The 24,815-nt window shown below is 40.9% G+C and overlaps 1 protein-coding gene across 1 annotated transcript in view; it reads right to left on the bottom strand.

Moving 5' to 3' along the window:
* The window catches only part of MED12L (mediator complex subunit 12L), a 338,860-nt gene that overhangs the window by 278,842 nt on the left and 35,203 nt on the right, over positions 1-24,815 (bottom strand). The window contains 2 exon segments of the mRNA XM_030330501.1: positions 13,977-14,136; positions 19,863-20,054. Coding sequence (XP_030186361.1) covers positions 13,977-14,136; positions 19,863-20,054 — 352 coding nt within the window.

Here is a 24,815-nt window from a genome sequence, read left to right as displayed (position 1 = left end):
GTGGTCCCGGAGATACTCATGGGGAAACATGTCCGAGGCAGGTGGACACACAGGTCTGACACTCAGAAAAAGAGTCAGTGCAAAAAGACACAGGTATGGGGGCCGTTATCATGTGTCATTTCAATGCCTCAAAGAAAGTGATTATGACGATAGAAGTACCCAGCAGACATAGTCCAGGGGCAGATAGGTTTATTCTGCACAGTCAGAATATTAGTTGGCATCCAGCCCCACCTAGGCCCCCAGCATATGTTAACTTGCTTGGTAGTGGTTGGTCAAGAGCACAGGCTCTCAAGTCAGAAGACATGGTTCCTGTCTCAGCTCCAATCACTTGCCAGCTCTGAGATCTTGGGTAAGTCACTCAGACTGCGGGTGCCTCGTTACTTGTCTACAACACAGAGTTAAGTGTACTTAGCCCACAGGGCTATTTCCAGAATTAAGAGATAAAACCTGCTTACAACTCTGGGGCATGCCCAGAAGAAAGCAAACACCCATGATTTACAGGCCTGGCAGGCGGGAGCCCACACATAGGAAGGAAGTCACCATAGGTGAAAGTAGCTCAGTGGATGAGGCAAAGAAGACAGGTAAGGAGGCCTGGCTACTGTGGAAAAGTCTGTCTGGGTGTCTACCAGGATGGAAGCGAGCTAAGGAAAACAGAGAGAAGTTTCCTACTCTCTGAAGTTCAAGGGAAGGAAGGCTTGAGGGAGAGATGATTCGACCAACCATTATGAGCAAAGGGCATCTTACCCAAGGAGTGAATGATGTAAATATAGGAAGGAGGGACAATACTCCAAACAAGATAAGGACCATTACAAGGCAAAATATAAATAACTGCACAGTTGTGTGGCAGACCGTTAATGTTTAAGGATTTCAGGGTAAAAAGAGACCAGACTGGCCAATGAAGGAAATGGATGGCAAGGTCTTGGGCAGGGAAAGGAGGAAGTGGGGCTGACAGGGGAGGGCTGGTAGGAGCAAAAGAGCTGCATTCCTAGGAAGCAAGTAAACTCCTAACTGTGCCTTTCTGCATCCTAGGTGCTGTGGAGTATCTCACACCTGAGGAGAAGAGACTTTGACACTTCTCTTGGTTTGGCACTTCTCTTGGTTTGGCACTCTAGGCTATCAGGTCTCCCAGTTTTTGTTTCCATTCTGATGTATGCAATGTTAACTGTTGCATTTAGGAATTTTTTTCCAATAGTCCTTTTTCCCTATCAGCCCCATACAAGCAACTGAAGCCAAGGCTCTTGGCAACCACAGAATCCAATTTTAGCCCCCAGAACAAGACTTTCTTCTTCACCCCATCAATCACACCCCCAACTTCTCGGCAGAAGTACAGCTTCAGGGGTTTCCTCCTAACAGACGGGCTCATACTCCACATCTGCCAGAACAGACTCTGCTCCTTCTCAGGAACGTGAGATGGCTCTCTGAAATTAATGCTATAATTATCATATGGTGCATTTCTCAAAGCTTTTCAGATATCTGTGTATACCTGAGTGAGCGGCGACCTTGGCCACGCTGAGATATTCCTGTCAAGGAATAACAGGCACGCTATTTTCACAAATATTAAACTGGTGCATTTAATTAACCCCTTAGGACAGGTCCCCACAGTCCTCCAAATCTGAGACTAAGCCTCAAGTTTTATTGCCCTAGGAGAGGAAAGCTACAGCTCGACAATAGACTTGGTAAGGAAACCACAGCTGTGCTTCCCTGTGTGTACAACATACCTCTGTGCACCACTGAAACCTCAGATATACAGGGAAGCCTCCCCTGAGGACTTGGGTGGAAGGAGAAAGGGAGGAACAGGCCTGGAGAAAGACATTTGCTGCCAGCCCCATGGAGACATGTGAACTACTTAAATTATTACACTGGACATTTCATTATCTTCACTCCTCTCTCAGTTTCTGCTACTGAGGAAGTGGTTGAAAGCCCTGATCATTGACAGAGCCACATTAACTACATTTTCACTTTACACTTTACATTGGAATTTAATTTCATAATGAGCTTGATTTGAGTCAAGTCTCAACAGTAGAAGCACTGTGTTTACTACTTAAGACTTAAATGCAATTGCTGTGAAGTTCATACTTCTGAACAAGCCTTAGGTAGGTTAAGAGTCTTTCATTAGAACACGAATACAAAGACTACAAACATTGGGGCACCTGGGTGGCTCTGTCAGTTAAGCGTCCAACTCTGGCTCAGGTCATGATCTCACGGTTCACAGGTTTCAGCCCCACATCAGGCTCTGTGCTGACAGCTCAGAGCCTGTAGCCTGCTTCAGATTCTGTGTCTCCCTCTGTCTATGCCCCTCCCCAACTTGTGCTCGCGGTCTCTCTCTCTCTCTCAAAAATAAACATTTAAAAAAAATACTATAGACATCATATTGCCAAAACCTATGTAAAGCAACTCTAGACTAAAAAGCCCTAAAACACAAATTGCTTACACACTGTACAGACCAAGCAGAAGCAGACCCATCCCCATTATCCTCTCCTCCAGAACTCACCTGGCCTTTTGTTTTTTTTTCCTGGAGCCCAAGAATGATGCATGACGTATTCATTTAATTAAATCTATTCACTTTTGTCCAAAAATTAACAACTCAAAAACAACAAATGTTGGCAAGGATGGGGAGAAAGGGGAGCCCTCTTGCACTGTTGGTGGCAATGCAAACTGGTGCAGTGTGGAGAACAGTATGGAGGTTCCTCAAGAAACTAAAAATAGAACTACCATACGACCCAGCAATAGCACTACTAGGAATTTATCCAAAGGATGCAGAAGTGCTGACTCATAGGGGCACATGTACCCCCATGTTTAGGGCAGTGCTTTCAACAATAGCCAAATTATGGAAAGAGCTCAAATGTCCATCAACTGATGAACGGATAAAGAAGACGTGGTATATATACAATGGACTATTACTGGGCAATGAAAAAGAATGAAATCTTGCCATTTGTGACAATATGGTTAGAACTGGAGGATATTATGCTAAATGAAATAAGTCAGTCAGAGAAAGACAGAGATCATATGTTCTCACTCAAATGTGGAAGTCGAGAAACTTAACAGAAAACCATGAAGGAAAGGGAAAGAAAAAAAAAAAGGTACAAACCGAGTGGGAGGCAAACCATAAGGGACTCTTACATATAGAGAACTGAGGGTTGATGGGGTGGAGTGAGGGGGTGTGGGGAAAATGGGTGATGGACATTGAGAATGGCACTTGGGATGAGCACTGGGTGTTGTATGAAAGTGATGAATCACAGGAATCTACTCCTAAAGCCAAGAGCACACTGTATACACTGTATGTTAGCTAACTTGACAATAAATTATGTAATTAATAAATAGCTAGCTAAATCTATTCACTTTAGCTGTGCCACTCTCACAAAGACACTCCAACTGGTAATTTGACCCTTAATGTGTTTTCTATCCTGTCAATATATTCTAGGTACCCCTGACTCCAAAATAATGGTAAGTTGAAATGAACTTTAGAGCCACTTCATTGCAGGAATTTCATTTGAAAGATTAATATATACTTCATCTGAAAAGGACTCTGAAACAAAGTATGTCTTTAAAAAAAAAAAAAAACCTCTCTATTCATCATGGAATTAACATTCCAGGGCAGATTGCAAAACACAAACAGCTTTCCTAAGTTATTAAAAAGTTAGTAGCCTGGGGCCCTTTAAAAGAACAGGGCCACTATATGATCAGTATGGAACAAGCACCAATGTTCTTAAGAACATACATTAAAGATATACATGCAAACACATCTCAGAAGATACACAAGCAACCAGACTGGTAACAATTCCTTCTGAAGCATGTGAAGAGGGGTCTGGGAGACCATGTACGGATCAACAGTACAGTGAGACTTCACCACCCTCTTTGAATACTGTGTTTTATACAATGGATATATATTAGCTATTAAAAAATTTGTTTTCATCTCACACAAGAAGCCGTTTTGGGGTGTTTTTTTTTTTTTTTCTTGAAATTCATTACACTTGAAGCAATGGATCTGCAAGATGCACAACAAATAAAAACTCATTGAACACCGAGCCTTCTTCACAAGGCTCACCTCACAGCTCACCCCACACCACCCTCACTCCAGCTCCACACTCATCCTTCAGTTGGTGTGACCAGCTTGGAAATTCTGTAAAGCAAACAAGACCAGGATGGAATTCCTGGTTTTCCCACTTTCCCTGGATTTTCTTACCATAATTTGTAAATTGGAGATACCGGCTACCTGAGAAGGATTTTGTGAGGAGTGCCCCAAATGAAAAAACAGAATATCAGTCTGTAAACTACAAAAACTTGTAACAAATACTTTTGTTGTATAATACATTCCAAGTGTAAATGTGCACGCATGTACCAATAGCCATGGAGAGCAAAAAACTACACTATTAATTAGATTGGGATTCTGATTAGCATTTTATCACACAAGACGATTAATCATTTCAAGCAGGAGTCAACAATAAAACTGACTAGAAAACAGGAACCCATTGCCATCCAAAGGTTCTAACAATAAATTCAAGACTAGGTAATTCCCCCAAAACAGCAAACCGGAAGAAATGACAGCGGTAAAGACCAAGCAAATACAGTACCCAGAACTCTAAACCTAACTCATTGGCTCCCAGCTTGCCAGGAAGAGAGATAATTATCTAAGACCAAGAAATACTTTTCAAGATACAATAAAAAACTAAAACAAAACTTTCCTAATTTTTACTTAGAAGACTAGACTTCCTTAAGGCCCAGCTCATTTCACTCCTTCAGAAAGCCTTCCCTAATTTTTCATCTCCCATCATTTCCTCTATGATTAGAGGTAATTATGAACTGCCGATTGCTCTGTTTGAGAAAGCCATTTTCTCTCCACCAAAAATGACAGCCCCTTAAAGGCAGGCACTTGGTTAAAATTCTCCACAGCATCTACCTCAGTGTATAAAAACTTAAACCTTTTTCTTAAGCCCCCTCCCCCACCGCCTTATTCGAGTGAAATAGAAGTCCTTTTGGTGCATTTTGCTAAGAAATTCAAAAGGAATCATGGGCAGATATTACCTTTCATTTCATCAAAAATTTAATGATCACACACACACACACACACACCATCACGACCACCACTATCACCTACCTGCATTCTACCTTGAAAAGGACGGTAACATTTTACTTTGGAAAATGTTTCCATAGAGCAATGATGAGTAATGCAGAGTTACACTGCAGCATATTAAATTTGATTAGAACTTTTTAAAGTAAACATAAAATGAAGAATAAAGAAAAATACTTAATGTTAAATGAAAATGTTAAAGATAAACTAGAAATGAGAATAGAAACTCTAGTAAGTACACACAACACATGCAGGGAGGCAGGTCTCCATCCACCCACTGACTAAGCCTAGATGCCATACAACCTAGTAGCAGTGAGCACCGTCAGCACTGGGGTCTTGCTTTCTAAATACTGTTCCCACTAGAAAGAAGTAGGATTCCTTTGAGAAATGACTGACTACAGACCTGAGGCAGGAAAAGTACAAGACGAGCCTGAGACACTTTCTGTGCCAAAAAGCAAAGAAGTGCTCTGAGACAAAAAGGTGTCATGTCAGAAAGGATACAAAAGAGCTTGAAACATCTTCTGCTGGCCAACTTTTGGACAATCTGAACACTAAAATGAGGAAGAGTGTAACTGGTTGTAAAATACTGGTGAATGGAAATCCATGAGCCCATCACAATGACCAAAGATAACTTTTTTAAATAGGAAAAAGAAAGAAAGAAACACATTTACCACCACTAAACATGTCATTAGAGCAATTCTACTCAGAAAAACTGATAATCAAAGGAAAGGACTTTAGTATTTACTGTCTTTTTTATAAAGAATTACAATTTATCACAGTTGGTAAGAGAAAGCTTGTTTTCACAGAAGAATGCCAACATCTAGCCATTCCTAATAAAATAATGACTTGGTGCCTGGTTCACCAACAGATGCTAAAACTTTTAGATAAAAGATTGTTGGGGAACAGGAGAGTTACAGGTGCCAAAGTCTTACCCCAATGCCTCTATTGCAGAATTTTTTTATCCAGGTAGCCAAGAGCTATGCCACCAATTAAAACCTATTTTCAGGCCTAAGTACAGCATGAATTTAAATACAGTTATACAAGCACTTCTGTCCAATCTTCAGAGTTATTCCCAAAGAAATGAAAGCAGAGATCTCTTTTATGACAATGAGATACGAGGACACTGAAAATGCGGTGGCAATCTTGACTTGAAACTAAGAGCTTGTCCCTAGAATCAAAAAAGTTAGTATTGGAATGTCTTCAAGTACCCGAACTGAAAGTAAGCTGGTTGGCTTAGATAAGAAACCAGACTGTCAATTATGTGTTTAGCAGGGTTTATTTCTGCAGTCCAAATGGCTCAGTGAATATGTCACAAATTAATTAACCACTGTGCAAGAAGGGTAGCTATTCCTTCGCTGTATTTTGGGGCGATAAGAATAGTGGTTCCAAGAGTATAGTCAACCAGGAAAAGTCTCTCATCCAGTACAGATGCCCAACCCAGCAAAACCTCAGGGGTACAGAGGAAACAACCGGAGGTAAACAGAGCAGCTCCCTGGGGAGTTTAACCACGAAGCATGCATTTTAAGCTTCTTCTAATCTCTCTGTTCCCCCCCACCCCCCAAAAAGGCTTGAGGTCCATGATACATCTTGTCACTTTTCACCATACTGAACACCCAACAATTCTTAGTCGGTATTAGAGCTGTTCATCCTGCAAACAATTTCATCTTTCTCGAGTTTCCACAGCACGCTGGACTTTGCTATGCTCTGCCTGGACCCCATGGTGCCCATGAGATTAAGGGTTCTGACTCCTCGGATGCTGCTCACAGCCCTGAAACCCCACAGCCTGTTCCCTGCCAGCACCTGCCTGCCCAGAGATGCATCTTGTCTTCACGGGGCCCACAACGCGGACTTCCCCCTAGCAACCACCATGTCACAGCAGGGAGGAAAGAGCAAACCCCTAGTGAGTCCAGCTCCCTCTGTGCCAGCAAGTGACATAACTTCTGATGCTCAGGTCCCTCCTATGCAAAATGGGAAAACAGAACCTACAATGCAAGCTGGTTATGACTGCCTATAGTGTCTGTGAACTTCCCAGCACAAGATAATAAATACCAGCTAGTCATGATGGAATAAATGCTGGCTAGCAACTGTAGCAACTAGCAATAGTGGACACTTGCGTGGCCATTTACTATGTGCCAGCAACTGTTCTCAACTCTTTAGAAGCACTGACTCGTTTCATCCCTAAAAGGTACTGCCAATTATAACTATCCCCACGTTACAGACAAGAAACTTAGGGAGAGTGTTCTAACAACAATAGTACCCAGAAGCCCTCCCCTGGCCGCCCACCATCCCCCATAGAGTACTCACAGACCCTTAGCACACAAGGCTCCTCACAGCCTTTTATCACCACCCCGCTGGCAACTAACACACGAGATGAAAAAAAATCCCAGCAGTTGCTCAAGTCCAACTATTTGATGACCCTCTTTCTCTGCAGACGCCATCCTTCTGCCAGAAGTGGCCTTCCCTGCACAACATCCCCCCAATTCTGTCGAAATACCTCGTCTTTCAAACTTCACTTCTCCTGTGGATCTCCCTGAGCTTTCCAAATTCCTTGGGACTCCCTGCACATTTTACTCATTTCACTGTGAGCGCTTCCTTCCTTTTCTGATACTTGGATTGTTTGGATATATGCCCTACCCCCAAGTGTGAACACCTCCAGAGCAGCAACTACACTCTCCCTGACCCCACTGACCAGCAGTGTCCAGCCCAAGCGTCAGAACCCAGTGCGGACACAGCACGCTGAGGGGCTTTGTGCACCCGTCTACACATCTGTATCCTCATCTGAGAAATGGGAATAAACTCTGTCTCTCACAGATCATCTGAATACATCAGAAAACCCACAGAACAGAACCTAGCAAGTAGGGAATGTGGTATCACAGCACACCACAGTAATCCTGGTAGATGTGGTAAGGGACAGGCTATTCTCACACGAGCCAACAGGAAACACAGCAACAGGTTCCAACAGCAAAGGGATGAGGTATGCCCAAGGCTGAAAAGCTCCCTCAAGTAACAGATCATTTTCACAGCACACGACACAAGCTGACCCGATCTAAGACTGCAAGAAGTGCCGTGCTCCTGCTTACCGCAGCGAGGCACATTCCATAATTGCTCAAGAGATGCTAACTACTACAGTGAGAGCAAACAAGGTAGTAAATTCAACGGTTACAATTAGTTGGCTCAGCAACAACAGGACTCCTCAGAGGGAAAATTCCTACAAATAAAGGTACAAAGTTCGCGTTACTTACTATAAAGTAGTATTTCCTAATCTGTTCCAAGACTTTCCTTAATTATGTAACTGTAGGTTTTACTTACTTTTAAATATTAGCTAGCCCATCTTAAATGCTTCCCTCCGGTGAGGTCAAACACTTAAGACAACTAAACATTCTCATCTTAAAAACAAAACATTCAACCCTAAAAAAATTCTGAAACCAACTTTGCATCATATCTGGTGTTTGTTCCCATGAATCTGTAACACTCACCTATTGTGATAACATTTTCTAAATATCCTGTCCACCTGTAACATCTTATTTTTTAGCTCTCATAAGGACTGAAAATTATAATCTCCTCCTCTAAACTTCCCTAATTTCACCTCTATTTTAAAACCTCTGCCCTGATGTTAAGATTTGCCCAAGTCAAATAGTTCTTTACCTGCCTTGAAATTACATGTGAGGGGCACGTGGGTGGCTCAGACAGTTAAACATCCAACTTCAGCTCAGGTCATGATCTCACGGTTCGTGAGTTTTGAGCCCCGCATCGGGCTCTGTGCCGACAGATCAGAGCCTGGAGCTTGCTTCAGATTCTGTGTGTGTGTGTGTGTGTGTGTGTCTCTCTCTCTCTGTCTCTCTGCCCCTCCCCTGCTCACGCTGTCTCTCAAAAAGAAATAAACGTAAAACAAAAAATTTTAAATATATAAAAAAAAAAAGAAAGAAAGAAAGAAATTGCATGTGAAACCTCACCCAGAAACCCAAGGCCCCGCTCACTTTTAGGTACACGCCATACTGGGTATGTCTTTGCCTGCTGCAAGCTCTCTAGGACAGCAACCCATTTAATCCACATTTTAGATCGGTAACTCTTTGCATAATGATAGCGACAATCTCTGTGTTGCTACATTTAAAGAATTTACACAATGGGGCCTGCTCCCTTGTTGCTGTTAGCCCACTTAACTTTAGGAAAAACTCTCTTCAATAAAATCAAACAGCAGTGCTTTATAGCTCTGTTCCAACACTGAATGTGGGAACTGAAAATAAAACATATGTTTCTATTACAAAGGAATAAAGGCCATTTCTGCTGAAGACACTTTACAGATTGTAAGAACAATCATCAAGACAACAAAAGTCATAAAACCAATGCCAGAAAAAGGTGACACTTGATAGTCAATCTTGCCCCAAATGTGCTGAATGATTCTTTTCACTGTCAAAGCCAGAACATAGAACCTATTACTGCAAGTTAATCTTCTGAAGTGTATGCAATTTAATCCAGTTCAACACATATATATGTGTGTAGTTGCTTGGCTGTAGAGCTTGCTTGGAGTGTGAAACTTGCTACATTATGGCTAGGTCCACACAGCCAAATGCTTCCAAATGCACTCTCTAATGTGCTTAAAGAAGCTGAAGAAAGTGCTGAAGACAAAGCAGAGAGTGAGACATATCAGGTGTAATGGGGTGATGGTAAACTAAGATCAGATCATTGAAACCACTGAAATCTGCTCTCTGCAGATAATAAAAATGGTACGGAACATTCGCATTTTAATTTTTTTTTTTTAACGTTTATTTATTTTTGAGACAGAGAGAGACAGAGCACGAATGGGGGAGGGTCAGAGAGAGGGAGACACAGAATCTGAAACAGGCTCCAGGCTCTGAGCTGTCAGCACAGAGCCCGACGCGGGGCTCGAACTCACGGACCGCGAGATCATGACCTGAGCCGAAGTCGGCCGCTTAACCTACTGAGCCACCCAGGCACCCCAACATTTGCATTTTAAAACACATACAAGAACACGGAAAAATGAATTAGGTATCTACACAGTTAAATTACCTATTGGAGGGTGCCTGGGTGGCTCAGCTGGTTAAGTGCCTGCCTTCAGCTCAGGTCATGACCTGATGGTTCATGGATTCAAGCCCTGCATCGGGCTCTGTGCTGACAGCTCAGAGCCTGGAGCCTGCTTCAGATTCTGCGTCTCCTTCTCTCTCTCTGTCCCTCCCCCTCCTCTGCTCACATACACTCTCTCTCTCTCTCTCAAAAATAAATAAACATTAATAAATAAGTAAATAACCTATTAACTACAAAGGTTAAAACAGCAACCATGTAGTGAAGAAATCTGGGAGGCACCACCTTACCCAAAAGACCAAAGTCAGTGATCACCGCCAGCACTGGGACAATGTAGTATGATGTACTGAGAGGCTCACAGCATTGCTTCCATGGTATTCCTACCAAGAGTACATAATCTGAATCTAATCACAAGGAACTGGAAAAATGAAAATCAAGGGACATTTTACAAGATAGCTGGTCTATCCTCTCTAAAACTATCAAGAAAAAGAAAGGCTGAAGAACTGCTCTGGATTAAGAGAAAATGAAAAAGACATGAAATTAGAGGCAACATGGATTAGACTGGATCCAAGCTGAGAAGACTGTTGTCTGGACAGACTAAGGATTTTGCTGTAAGCAACCAGTCACTTGGTGGCAGATCTGGGATGAGCAAAGCCCAAAGCTCCTTCCGAGACACTAGACCTCAGAGTTCAGGGGTCAGCTCCTGAAATGCATGCATTTTTTAAAATATTCTCATTTGTAGCTTTAAGCATTTTTTTAGGTCAAAGTTTTTATATATCCTATCATGAAAAATGGTATAGTAGGCACTTGATCTTCATGGATTTGACATTTACACGTATAAACACACATGAATGATCATAAAAACACATCAACTGTAATACTTAATAGACAGAGTCAAAAACCAGAATCGTGTGTTATGTGGCTTACAAAAGAGAAAACACAGCTAGCGAGTGAACCTAATCAACCATCTGTCGTGGAAATAATAGAAATTTTAGATCCGGGGGGGGGGAGTAGAAAATAATTGCCCCCCCATCCAAAAAAAAACAACTGCTTACACTAATAAGGAAATTAATGGTTAAAGTAATGAATGCATGAAGTCTCTGATGTTCTTAGCTACAAAAGGGAACTAGGCTTCCTTCCATTTGGTAGCAGAAATCATATGGTTGTGGCGATACATTCCTATCTGAGATCCCTAAAAACTCTAACTACACATTCTCTGCAAATGATGACGGTCTATCAGATTTTTATTTGTCCTAAAACTGTTTTATATTTCATTGGGCAGATGCATTCCTGCATGATTCCTTTATCCTTTCTATGAGTGTTAAAATCAGATTAAACTGATCAAGGAAACCACTGACAGAACCAGTTACAAAAAGCCATGAAAAGAATCTAAGGAAAGGAGGAATGGTCTCTCCAGTATAGCTGGTGATGCTACAAGTTTCAAGGATTAGGAGTTGGAACAAACACACACACACACACACACACACACACACACACACACACACACACATACACTTTAGGCCTGATAATTCATTTATTTATCTTACTTACTGAGCACCTTCTGTATGCCAGGTGCTCTTCTAGGAGATTCAGTACTGAACAAATGAGACAAAGTTTCTCATGGAGAAACATTATAGCTGAACGAGTGGACATAAGAAATCAATAAATTAATTTAGGGGCACCTGGATGGCTCAGTTGGTTAAAGTGTCCAGCTTTGGCTCAGGTCATGATCTCCTGGTTCAGGGTTTGGTGCCCTGCATCAGTCTCTGGGCTGACAGCCCAGAGCCTGGAGCCTGCTTCGGATTCTGTGTCTCCTCTCTCTGCCCCTCTGCCACTCGCACATTGTTTCTCTCTCTCTCTCAAAAATAAACATTAAAAAAAATTTTAATACATAAATTAATTTAAAATATAACATGAGGTGGTATTAACAGTTATGAAGAAAAATAAAGCAGGAGATGATGACAAAGTAACAGAGAAATGACCTTTTGGCTGGAGCGATCTGAGAAGGCCTCTCTTAGGAAGTGCCATCTGAGCTAACACGCAGCACAGGGAGGAAACAGGCTACGCAGACATCATTAAGCATCTGACTTCAGCTCAGGTCATGATCTCACAGTTCGTGAGTGAGTTGGAATCCCACATTGGGTAACCTCGAGCCCCGCTTCAGGTAAAACACAAGACCCCGATAAGCCCCAATTCTCACTCTCTGCCTCTTGCTCAATTACGCACACATGCTCGCTCGCTCTCTCTCTCTCTCTCTCAAAAAAAAAAAAGTAGGAAAGTACGAAGAAGGGAGAAAAGAAACTTAAACATTTATTGGTTCTACTTTGGCACCATTGGCAAATATTGTAATGAGAATGTATAGCTTCGGTAATTTCTAAAAGGGACATTTCTTTTGTTTCCCCCCAAAAAATAGTAAGTCAAAGATGAAAACGATTAGAAGTATGGAGTTAAGACTGCTACCAAAACAACACTCAGAGATAATCACTGTTAACTCTGGGGATTGCTTCCTCCCATTCTTTTTCCCTTGAATATTTAAATACACGCACAATACGGTGTTGTTTTAAGTACAGCTGACTTGTGCTTCTTGGCTTTAGCACACCTGAACTCAAAGGTGGAAGCCATGGAATCTAGCCATGTTTTCTGTCTTGTTTTAACTTTTCATGCTTTTAGAGTGGGCTCCAGTGACTAGTTCACCAGGGCCCCCAACCAGTCCCAACCACCTCACACCCTCACACACTTATTTAGGATCCTGCCTGCATCTGAGGACATTTGTACTTCCTGACCCTGCTCCTCAGAGCTTTGTAGCTAGGGTCTCCCTTTATAAAACACGCATGTTTCCATTTCATAAGGAATTATTTGTAAACCTGATCTTTATGTGGACATCTTTACATGTAATTTTCCGTGCACATTTCTAATGCAAAATCAAATATTTTATTAAGCATGTTTAGCACCACCTCAGGAGTCACTGTCTAGTCATCAAGAATGAAAACTGACCAAACAGTTTACCTTTAGTTCTTTCAACAATACCTACCGTATTCACGGGCCAGTGCATGTGGCGGGGGGAGGCTATGAGAGAGACAGAATTTTTAAAGATAATTTCAGACAGTGAGACATGCTGTGAATAAAACAAGAATAACTGAGAACATAATCGGATGGAAGGGGAGAAAGGGGAACGCTATTTAGCTAGGTAGCCAGAGAAAACGTCCTGAGGAAATGGCACTAGAACCAAAGGCTCCAAGAGGAGGAGAGGTGGGAATACCAGAGGGAAGAGCAACCCAAGTACAAGCAAGAGGAAATGCACTCACCCTGAGAAAGGAAGGGGGCGTGGCAGGTCAGAGGGGCAGAAGGAAGACCATGTGGCCAGAACATCATAGAAAGAGGGAGCAAGGTATAGATGGCCTCGGTGGCCACAGGAGAGAACCTGGATCTTGATCCTAATTGTAGTGAGAAACTATCACAAAATTATAAGTAGGGACGTGATATGATGTGATTCAGGCTTGGTGATTAGTGTGGCGGAGACTGCAGTGTAAGGAGCGAAAGGAAAGGCGGGAGCCCAGTTCGGAGGCTGCCCCTGTATCCAGCCAAGGGATGACGGTGGCACAAACCAGCGTTCCAGTAGCTGTGCTGGAGAAAAGTGTCTAGATGCAGGACAGATTTTGGAGGTAACAGCGACATGATTTGCTGACGGAACCAGGATGCTTTCTGGGCCTGGGTGAACAAGGATCCACCTATGTGCTGTGAGCGATTTTCAGCCTCCCCATGGACCTTCCTTCTCAGTACTCACCTCGCTGGGCCACGGACAGAGCATAGAGACAATTACTTGTAGAATCAAAGGTGAAATGTAAAATGTAGCATACCTCTCACTTACCCAAATTAGGATCAGTAGCCTGACGTTTCTTAATTTTAGCTTCAGAAATAGCAGAATAATAGGCACACGTCATCTTGATCAGCCACGTGGCTCGAACCATTGGCACTGAATATTTAGCTAAATATGCAAAAACATCTTCTTTTTTACTAAGGATTGGAACCTAAAAAGAAATAATATATTTATAAAACTCTCATGTTTTCCTCATGAGACCAACCTAAAGAAAGGGAAAGCAAAACAAAGACACTAAATGCCTGCTACCTTTAACAAAGTATATTCTTGACGGCTTTTCAAACAGTACATTCTGCTTAAAAACCAAACCAAAACAAAACAAAACAAAAAAGCCAATTTTCATTAAGAAAAAAGAATCAAAACTCTGTTCAGCACATTGACAACAGTTTCATCAGTTGTGCTTTCTTATTTATTAAAAAAAAAAAAAAAAACTTTACTTTCAGAGTCTCAGATGCAGGAAACTACTCATCATATCAACCAAATAGGGAAAATAATTTCCTGACAGTCCTCCAAGGAGTTTATCTCAAAATTGGAAGGTACGGATCAAATGAAAACCTGTCCCCATTCTACATTTCATCAAAGAACAATTTTTTTTTTAAAAAAAGGTTTCTGGTTGTATCATTTCACAATAACAATTTCCAGAAAGCTTCTAAAGTGCCTTTAGCCCAAAATTTAAAGTAGAGGCTAAAATGATGGATCAGTGAATCTCCCTAATGAACACTGAACTAGAAATAGCTGGGTAATTAATTCACCGGCTGAAAGGAGGCACTAGAGGCAGTTTATTATTTCCTCCAGACCACGAAGGTATACTACTTAGCAAATTACTATCCCAATGTACCACCTGCATGTTTGAGAAGTTAACCCACTCTTCTAGAATTCCTCCTACACGTTCTCAGAACAGCCCAGTCATCTATATATAATCTATTCAACTTATGAATATAGAGTACAACAGTGAACAGAGAACACGATACTCCATTACGGGCCCCCCAGCCAGTATAGTTAAACTCATCACTCCCGGGCTCTTCATTTATGAATGTGACACCAATCTAACCCTGACTACCTCACAGGGTGGTTAGAAGGGTAAAGTAAAAAAGGGGCATCTGGGTGGCTCAGTCAGTTTAAGTGTCTGACTCTTAACATCAGCTCAGGTCATAATCTCACAGTCTGTCAGTGCAAGCCCCGAGGTGGGCTCTGTGCTGACAGTGCAGAGCCTACTTGGCATTCTCTCTCTCCCTCTCTCTCTCTGCCCCTCCCTCATTCACTCAATATGTGCGCTCTCTCTCTCTCTCTCTCAAAATAAATAAACAAACTTTAAAAAAAAAAATTAAAAAAGGGTAAAGGGGCGCCTGAGTGGCTCAGTCAGTTAAGCAACTGACTTCAGCTCATGTCAGGATCTCACGGTTCTTGAGTTAACAGCTCGGAGCCTAGAGCCTGCTTTAGATTCTGTGTCTCCCTCTTTCTGTGCCCCTCCCCCACTCACACTCTGTCTCTGTCTCTAAAAAAAAGAAAAGAAAAGAAGGGTAAGGTAGAAGAATGACATGTATCAAAACTGGAATGGTTTTCATTTTGTTGCCAGTTCCAAAGATTTCTCCATGCCAGCCAAAGTATTTTCAAGCCATGGACCTGACCCTCTCCTAAGAGGGCCTTGGAGACTACAACCACAGATATCAAGAGCCCTGGTTTCTATGCCCCAAAGTCTCGCTTGATTGTATGTTGGCAACCAAGACTTCAAACCAGCTGATTCTGACAGCATGGCATTTTTCTCTTAGTCAAATCCTCCTTTAGACAGTGGATATTTTCTATCACTCATATGTTACAAATTTGAGTGTTCACACACTTGGTACAACGTGTGAGCCTAGGATTAAAAGGGAAGTATTTTTTGTACACAGCCCTTTAAAACAAGCTGTTACACCTGGTTCTTACCAAAGAAACACCCGGTTGGACACTGAGATGCAGCTGCCCGGTTACTGTATGTGATGGGCAATTTAACAGACTTTTGATCACGGACAGTTCCAGCCCTGGGTGCTGACTTTAAACATAACCCCCATGCCAGAGGCAGCTACACTGCACAAACATACCTAAAAGAAAGATGAAAGTCTTATAAGCCAAAGCTGGAAGGCTTCCTTCTCTGCAGACCACAGTGACACGCTTTAACATGAAAATTTCCTGAAAATTTCATTTATAAGACACGTTGTTCATGGAGCACAAGACTATGGGTTTACAGACTACTGTTTAAGCCAAGGACAAGAAAAGCACAGGCTTATACACTCCATGCAAGACTTGAGCTGCTGCCTTTCATTGGAACATATAGTCTGAGGGAGTTAAATTTTAGTTGCCAAGGCCAAGTTGCCTCTCAGTCAGATGTACCAAAAAATTACAAGATCAAGGTCTAAAAATTAGGCAAATGCAAAAAAGTGAATGTACCATCCCCAAAGAAACATTACTAATAGCATCTTTTACAGATGCCTAAAGGATTTCCTTTGAATAACTGACAGAAGGAAAATAAAAATTTGAACACGTTAAATGTTCAGATGAAATAGCAAACAAAGCTAACTCACAGGTCTTCAACATGAACAAGCCAGGGCATACCTCCAGTTCAGTGCCCCTACTGGCAGAACCCTGTAAGAAATGGTTAGCTCAAATAAAAGGAATTAAAATTCAGAAGAATGTATGTGAAGGTTATTTAATTAAGGAAGAAGACACATATTGATGGCTTTGTCAAATTCATAGTTTGGGCCAACTCAGGAAGGAAATTATGTTTACAGTGATTGACTTCCTCACAGGCATGGATTGCATCTTCAGCAAAGAAACCATCTAACTACAACCTGTAGCTGAACCTAGGCAAATACTGGGCAGCTGTTTCATTTCTAAATCAAGCTAGAGCTGCATCTAAGTACTAACAGAAAACTAAGACACCTAGCATGTGATGGTTTTTCATCCATGGAAAGAAAGGCTGTACCACCGTGTATTGCCTTTCCCCTTAGATAAAGGTCACTGTCAACACCCTCTGTTCACTAAGCAGAGGTGGAGGCAAATGGAAATCACATAGACCACAGTAATCAATGTCACCTGAAGTGAAGAAGCCATACCTAGTGAACTGTTTAAGAGCCAGAAGGATATCCCTAGAGGCCATAGGTCTCTTTTTCCACATCTAACTATGACCATGGTGGAGTTAAAAGTCCCTTTATAGGCCATTTTTTTACCTCTCTGTGGCTGAATACATGGGAGATCTGTGGAGTTGTACCATAACAGAAAACTAGGTTCAGAAACTTGATTGATCCCATATAGGAAACTATTTTGAACTCGAGTACACAGCTGGAAGAGGACCCAAGATCTTAGCAGGAAAATTAAGGTCTTCTGCATTAAATCATCTCAGAAATAAATACCAGAAATTAAAGAAGTATTTGAACTTTCTACTATGAAGAGCATGTAAAGAATGAAATCTTTCACCCAGTTCTGAAAGAGCTTTTGCCTTTTTAAGAGGATGAAAGGCTCAGGAAGGGAGGAATAGGGAGGGGCTCCTCAAATGCCCAAGAAATGAATACTTGAAGGCATAGTTAATGGTTTTATAAAGACAACAAGTTTATCTTCACAAAGAATTAATGTCAGGGCTTACCTGAGGAACACCTGACTTGGCCAGAGGCAGCTCCTAATAAAGAGAGAAGAACACTGGCTAATATACTGCACTGTAATTCATCTCCCTCCTCAAAGATGAGAAACCACTACCTACACACGCCCCTCAAGCAAGGGCATCAATTCCTCACCATTATTTGCTTTCAGGAAATGTCCAAAAAATGGGATTCTAAAAACGTATTTAAAAAGGAAAACCTAAAAAGAAAGATGTCAGGCTGGCTACATGGAAATTGAAGGTACGACCCAACACGGAGGGTATGAACTATTGGTAGAAAGCCATCACAAAGGCTGTCCTTTGACTTAGGGGGCCTTCAGATCCAATTTACAGGTCATAGTGTACCCACATGGTAAATGTTCACTACTGGACAAGAAATGCCACACGGTTCAGCCGGTGATGAGACAGGCATAACCTGAGTAGCAAGGGGCGATTATGTGGACTGCTGTGCTTTTCAAGGATTTCAGTTGCTCTGAATCACGAAAATACGTGAAAGGCAACACAATACTACGGAGGCACGAGGTTAAGAAAGCCAATGGTAGTGATAGGCACTATTTTCAAAGAGTTGCTTTAGAAAATAAGCAAGCAAATACAAAAAGGAGCTCTTCTCTAAACCAGGCCTGCGCCACACCAGGTAACGAACACTCACTATCAAGGACAGAAAATAGACACCCCTAAGACTAAAGGGTTTCAGGCAAGTTGAGGAAGACACATGGGTTACTTGGAAAGTGTGCCAGAAGCCAGAGATCAAGACGAAGAGGTAGGGTAGAGCTCTCCTCTAAATTTCCAAAGACATTTGATAGGATTTGATAGGATGAGATTGTTGAATCTGTATTATTTCCCACTTGAGGAAAAATGATCAAAGGCAAAGATTTTAAAAGAAGCCTCGCTTTCCACATCCCGTCCCCCAAAAAGGTAGAAGCTATAAATAAACCTGTCCGTTCTGCTCTAAAATTTTTTCAAAGAAGTTTTTCAAGCACGCACAGAATCACTACTGTACTTATTAGGAAGGAGACAGCTTAAAGAATTTGGATTGGTACTTTTCAAGACAAGGAAATAACATCAAAGCAAGAATTTCTGTGTAACCGATTTCGGACATCCTGGCCTAAGAAAATAGAAAAAAAAAATACTGGAAATTAATGAACTCTTATGGTCTGTTCTCGATTTTAAAAACTTGTCTACCGGGGCGCCTGGGTGGCTCAGTCGGTTGAGCGTCCGACTTCAGCTCAGGTCACGATCTCGCGGTCCGTGAGTTCGAGCCCCGTGTCGGGTTCTGGGCTGATGGCTCGGAGCCTGGAGCCCGCTTCCGATTCTGTGTCTCCCTCTCTCTCTGTCCCTCCCCCGTTCATGCTCTGTCTCTCTCTGTCCCAAAAATAAATAAAAACGTGGAGAAGGAAGGAAGGAAGGAAGGAAGGAAGGAAGGAAGGAAGGAAGGAAGGAAGGAAGGAAGGAAGGAAAGAAAGAAAGAAAGAAAGAAAGAAAGAAAGAAAGAAAGAAAGAAAGAAAGAAAGAAAGAAAGAAGTCTTTGGGGCACATGGGTGGCGCAGTCGGTTAAGCGTCCGACTTCAGCTCAGGTCACGATCTCACGGTCCGTGAGTTCGAGCCCCGCGTCGGGCTCTGGGCTGATGGCTCGGAGCCTGGAGCCTGCTTCTGATTCTGTGTCTCCCTCTCTCTCTGTCCCTCCCCCGTTCATGCTCTGTCTCTCTCTGTCCCAAAAATAAATAAAAACGTGGAAAAAAAAATTTTAAAAAATAAATAAATAAAAAAAGTTGTCTTTGGGGCACATGGGTGGTGCAGTCGGTTAAGCGTCCGACTTCAGCTCAGGTCACGATCTCACTGTCTGTGAGTTCGAGCCCCGCGTTGGGCTCTGGGCTGATGGCTCGGAGCCTGGAGCCTGCTTCTGATTCTGTGTCTCCCTCTCTCTCTGTCCCTCCCCCATTCATGCTCTGTCTCTCTCTGTCTCAAAAATAAACATTTAAAAAAATTTAAAAAATTAAAAAAAATAAAAATAAAAACTTGTCTACCTAAAGTCCACATAAATTGCTTCCTGTGTGGAACATTTAGGTCAAGACGTCCTAGGCACCAGGTGCCATCACAACAAAGGGGCAAAGAGCATATGTGCAGCACCTGCCAGTGAGGCTTTGGGTTTTGAAAGGAACAGGGGGAAACAAGTATGTACTTGAACGTTAGCTCGAACATCGTCATTTCTAGAAGACCACAATTAAAGTAACATTAGCAAGACTTAATACCTTTTTTGCCAAAATAGCAAGTGGTTTATTTCCTGCTAAGTCAGAGAACCAACTATGAATTGCACTCTGGGATCGAGCAGTAACCAGCCAGTAATTATCTTTAGCATTAACTTGTGGTTTCTTCTTTCCGGTGTCCTGGAAAGTGTTAAGCTTTAGTTTCTCAGCTAATATGCTGCTGAAATAAGCTGCAATCTGTGGAAACGAGAAAAAAAGAAAAAGTTTGAGGACAATAAACAAGTATGTTGGTAATGTATATTCGTATTTTACTTTTGTTTTACGAGAGTATCTTCAAACAGCCGTCAGAAAATAAAATGGCAATTTAAAATGTGATTTCCTTATACTAACATGATGCAAAAACTCCCACAGCACCTTTGTTCCACTATTAACAAGTGGTTCAAGGAAAAAAGAAGAGCCTTTGAGAATCTCTGATAAGATGAAATTAATTACATCCTGAATAAATTTCAAGACAATGGGTTCTGCTTTAATCTTCAGCTGTACTTCTTTTTCATACTACACACAAATTTGGAAGAGAATATTTTTCCTGAGAGGTGTTGCAGACAAAAGCAGAAAGCCTGGTAATCACACAGTAATCATTCTTTTTCTTGTTTCATCTTAATAGCATATATTTTTGGAAAGGAAACTCTGTATTTACACTCAGTGCTTTCTAAAAACGAGACAAGAAAAATTTGTTTAAGTGGAAAATTACAAAAGGTTCGATTAAATTAAGTATTCAACATTTTTGACTGGGCCGCCAATTTCAGGAGTACAAGTATTTCAAGAGAAAGCTACTGTTACCTGCTCTGAATGGAATAAAGTAGCAAAGGGAGCTTCTGTGAACGACTGTGGCATTTCGTAGTAACCGAACTAAAAGAGGACATAAGAAGAAAGGCACAAGAAGGAAAGGGATGAATACCTAAAAATCAAGTGAATCCACCTAAGACTTGTTGGAATTTCCAAGAATCATATTTCATTCCCTGGGAGTTCTTTAATAAGATACAAGCACAATTTATAGTAAATATCTCTAGTAAGGTTAGCAGACAGTGGTAACCATGATTACAATAAAATACCTACCCTGCTGAAACAAAATAAGAGTCACAGCCTTGGTTAAGGCTCATGAGTCAATAATTAGTCTACAGGCTGGAACACAGTTGTAAAAATTAGTAAACTTTATCTACACTTTTTCTTTTTTAAATTTTTTTATTTTTGAGATGGAATGAAATCTGGCCATTTGCAGCAACATGGATGGAACTAGAGGGTGTTATGCTAAGTGAAATAAGCCAGGCAGAGAAAGACACTCATATGTGGATCTTGAGAAACTTTACAGAAGACCACGAGGGAGGGGAAGGGCAAAAAGAAAAATTACAGAGAGGGAGGGAGGCAAACCATAAGAGACTCTTAAGGACTAACAAACTAAGGGGAAAGGGGGTGATGGGCACAGAGGAGGGAGGTGCCCTGGGTGTTGTTGGGAATGAGCACTGGGTGTTGTATGGAAACCAATTTGACAATAAATTATATTTTTAAAAAAAATAATAGAAGAATATATATTGTGCTCCTAAAAAATAAAATAATTTTTTTTATTTTTATTTTTTTTAAAAGAAACAGTGTGAGAGCAGGGGAGAGGGGTGAAGGGAGGGATGGAAGGAGGAAGGGCGGGGGAGACGGGTGGTAGAGAGAGAATCTTAAGTAGGCTCCACACTCGGGGCTAGATCCCACAACCATGAGATCATAACCTAAGCCAACACAGAATCCGACACTCAACCACTGTGCCACCCAGACACCCAGCTGGTATGCTTTTTCTTAATGTGAATTGCCATTCCTTGATCTTTGTGATTTATGGACAATAAAAAAAAGTCTATTTTGGTGTGTTGATATAATATGGTAATAAAAACTTAGAAGAATTGGAAAATAAATTTGAGCTTTCCTTTTTTTTTTTTTTTAACAAAAAACTTCATGGTATGTTTTAAGTAAATGTTTGCAGAATGTTGCAACAGAAAATATATTAAAAGTGAAAATGTAGCAATTAATAGTTGTCTAGATACAAGCAACCAATAGCAACAAATTGTTTAATTTTAAATTTCTCAATCAATATCTAGTCTTCACACCAAGAACTTAAAATACCTACATACACAGATTGTTTCATATTTAAAAAGTCTCTTACTTGCAATTATGTATGAGTATTTAATCATAATAAATGTATAAAAATGTTTTTAAAAACTAGTCAGCGATCTGTTTTATAACTATGTATTTAATAACAATGGAACAGGTGACTATATGTCTTATGTCTACATCTTAAACCCTGTGAACTGCATATTGTAAATTAAGTTAAAATTCCCTAAAAAGAGAAAAAAGAAAATCAAAATGAACGTGCACTTAATTTTATATTCACATTATTCCAAACCTAAAAAACCAAATAGCCTCATTCCCAAGTCCCAATGCCTACCTCCAAGTAACCACTTTGCTTAGTTTCATAGGTCTTTCCGGTGTTGCTTCAGGTGAATACACATGAACCAACAAAAATACGTTATTTTTTCTTTTTTATGTATGTACCTCTTTATGTGCTTTAGTACACGTCTAAGTCTTCCACATCTATCTATATATGGAGAATTTCTAATTTATCTTTACAAATAATGCACTGTGTGGGGTACCACATTTTATTGAATCAAGCCCCTGTTAATGGACACTTGGAGTGTTTTTTCCAAACTCTATTATAGATCACATTAAAATGAACAATCTTTCCTATTTGTCATTTCACACATGTACAGCTACAGATTTCAGATAAATTTCCAGAATTCAGATTGTATGATTCTGAAATTTTAATCAGCATTTGTTAAATTGCCCTCCATAAGCTTTATACCAATTTGCACTCCATCAGACAAGGTAGGAGAGATAAAGTTTAATTTAAAACTTGTTTCCATCCACCCAAAGCTATTTTGAAAGTAATTTATTTCATAAGAAAATGGAAAAAAGTTTAGGGACTACAGTATAGTTCATGTATTCCATATTTATAAGATCAAATTCCCTTTAGAAGGTTTGAATCCTTGAGTAAATCTCACAGGAAGGGTTGACAGCAGCAGAAGTTGTAATGGATGTTATTTCCATTTATTCAGTTATTTAAATTGACATAAAACTTGATACAGCAGAATAGTTTGGCAGTTCGTATCAAGAGACACACAGCAGTCATACTTACTTTCTGTTACGGACCGAATTGTGTTACCCCAAAATTCAGATGTGGAAGCCCTAATCCCCAGTATGATTGCATTTGGAGACAGGGCCTTTAAAAGCGGTTAAGGTCAAATGAAGTCTTAATGGTGGGGCCGAATCCAGTGGACTGGCTTCCTTATAAGAGGAAGAAACACCAGAAATACATGCACACAGAGAAAAGCCCATGTGAGGACACAGTGAGAGGCCAGCCTTGCACAAGCCAAGGAGAGAGGCCTCACAAGAACCCAGACCTACTGACACCCTGATCTTGACTACCAGACCCCTCAACTGTGAGAAAATAAATATTCTCAGAAAATCACATTTCTGTTGTTTAAGCCACCAGTTTGTGGTACTTTGTTATGATGGCCCTAAGAGACTAATACACCTTCTACCCAAGTGACATGCTTCTGGGAATTTACCCTAAAGAACAAAAGCTACATGTTCAAATATGACTACAACCTCTTCAAAAATAACCTTAAGAAATTGGCAACAGGCTGGGGCGCCTGGGTGGCGCAGTCAGGTAAGCACCTGTCTCTTGGTCTCGGCTCAGGTCATGATCTCACAGTTTGTGAGTTCGAGCCCCTCATAGGGCTCTCCTCTGATGGCACAGAGCCTGCTTGGGATTCTGTCTCTCCTTCTCTCTGCCCCTTCCTGCTTGTGCGCTCACTCTAAATAAATGAATAAATAAATGATCTGTTTAAAAAAAGAAAAAAAAAGAAATTGGCAACAGGCTAACTGCTGTATACTAGCAGTTTCAGGTCATTCTAGAACATAAACGATGGCCTGTTCGTTATCTGTCCATCAATAATTATTAAAATGAATACTTCCGGCCTCAAGAAAAAATATATACCAAATGATGTTACTTTTTTAAAAAACATAAGGAAGACAAAAAAATTCTGGAGGTGGATGGTGATGACAGTTATACCACAATGTGACTTAATGCCAAAGAACTGTACATCTTAAAATGTTAAAATGGCAAGTTTTGTTTATTTTACCACAATTTTTAAAAAATGCCAATTACAGTATACACATAATTGTAGCTGTGATGTTAAAAGTGTACGAAGATTGGAAAAAGACAAAACTAAAAACACTGTGTTCAGTTGATGGCACGATCATCTGTAGAAAATGCCTGTTCTCTTTCACACTGTTTAAATATTTCAGTTGATTAGCAAACTGTCGATTACATGTGCATGTGTGTACATGTGCAAACAAAGAGATCTTAAATGATACACAAACCTCTAACAATGGTTATTTCTGGGTAAGGAGAAGAAAATATATTCTTTTCATTTTTATGTATGATGCTTTCAATTTAATATTTCAGTATTCAGAAACTAAAAACAACTCAAAAAGGATGAAAAAAAGCAAATTTTAAAAGAATACAAACAGAAACAAATAAGTCCACCCATATACGTAATTGTTAACCACACAGAAAAAAATTTTTAATTCAAAAAATTTTGGGAGCACCTGGATGGCTCAGGCGGTTGAGTGCCCAACTTCAGCTCAGGTCACGATCTCACAGTTCACGAGTTCAAGACCCATATCGGGCTCTGTACTGAGAGCTCAGAGCCTGGAGCCTGGTTCAGATTCTGTGTCTCCCTCTCTCTCTGCCCCTCCCCTGCTCACGCTCTCTCTCAAAAACAAATAAAAACATTTTTTAAAAATTTAAAAATTAAAAAAAAGAGGGGCGCCTGGGTGGCTCAGTCGGTTAAGCATCCAACTTCGGGTCAGGTCATGATCTCGCAGTTCGTGAGT

Source organism: Lynx canadensis, chromosome C2 (assembly GCF_007474595.2).
Source record: "Lynx canadensis isolate LIC74 chromosome C2, mLynCan4.pri.v2, whole genome shotgun sequence".
NCBI lineage: Eukaryota > Metazoa > Chordata > Mammalia > Carnivora > Felidae > Lynx > Lynx canadensis.
The sequence above is the reverse complement of the archived record's forward strand: the minus strand, read 5'-3'. Positions and strand labels throughout refer to the sequence as shown.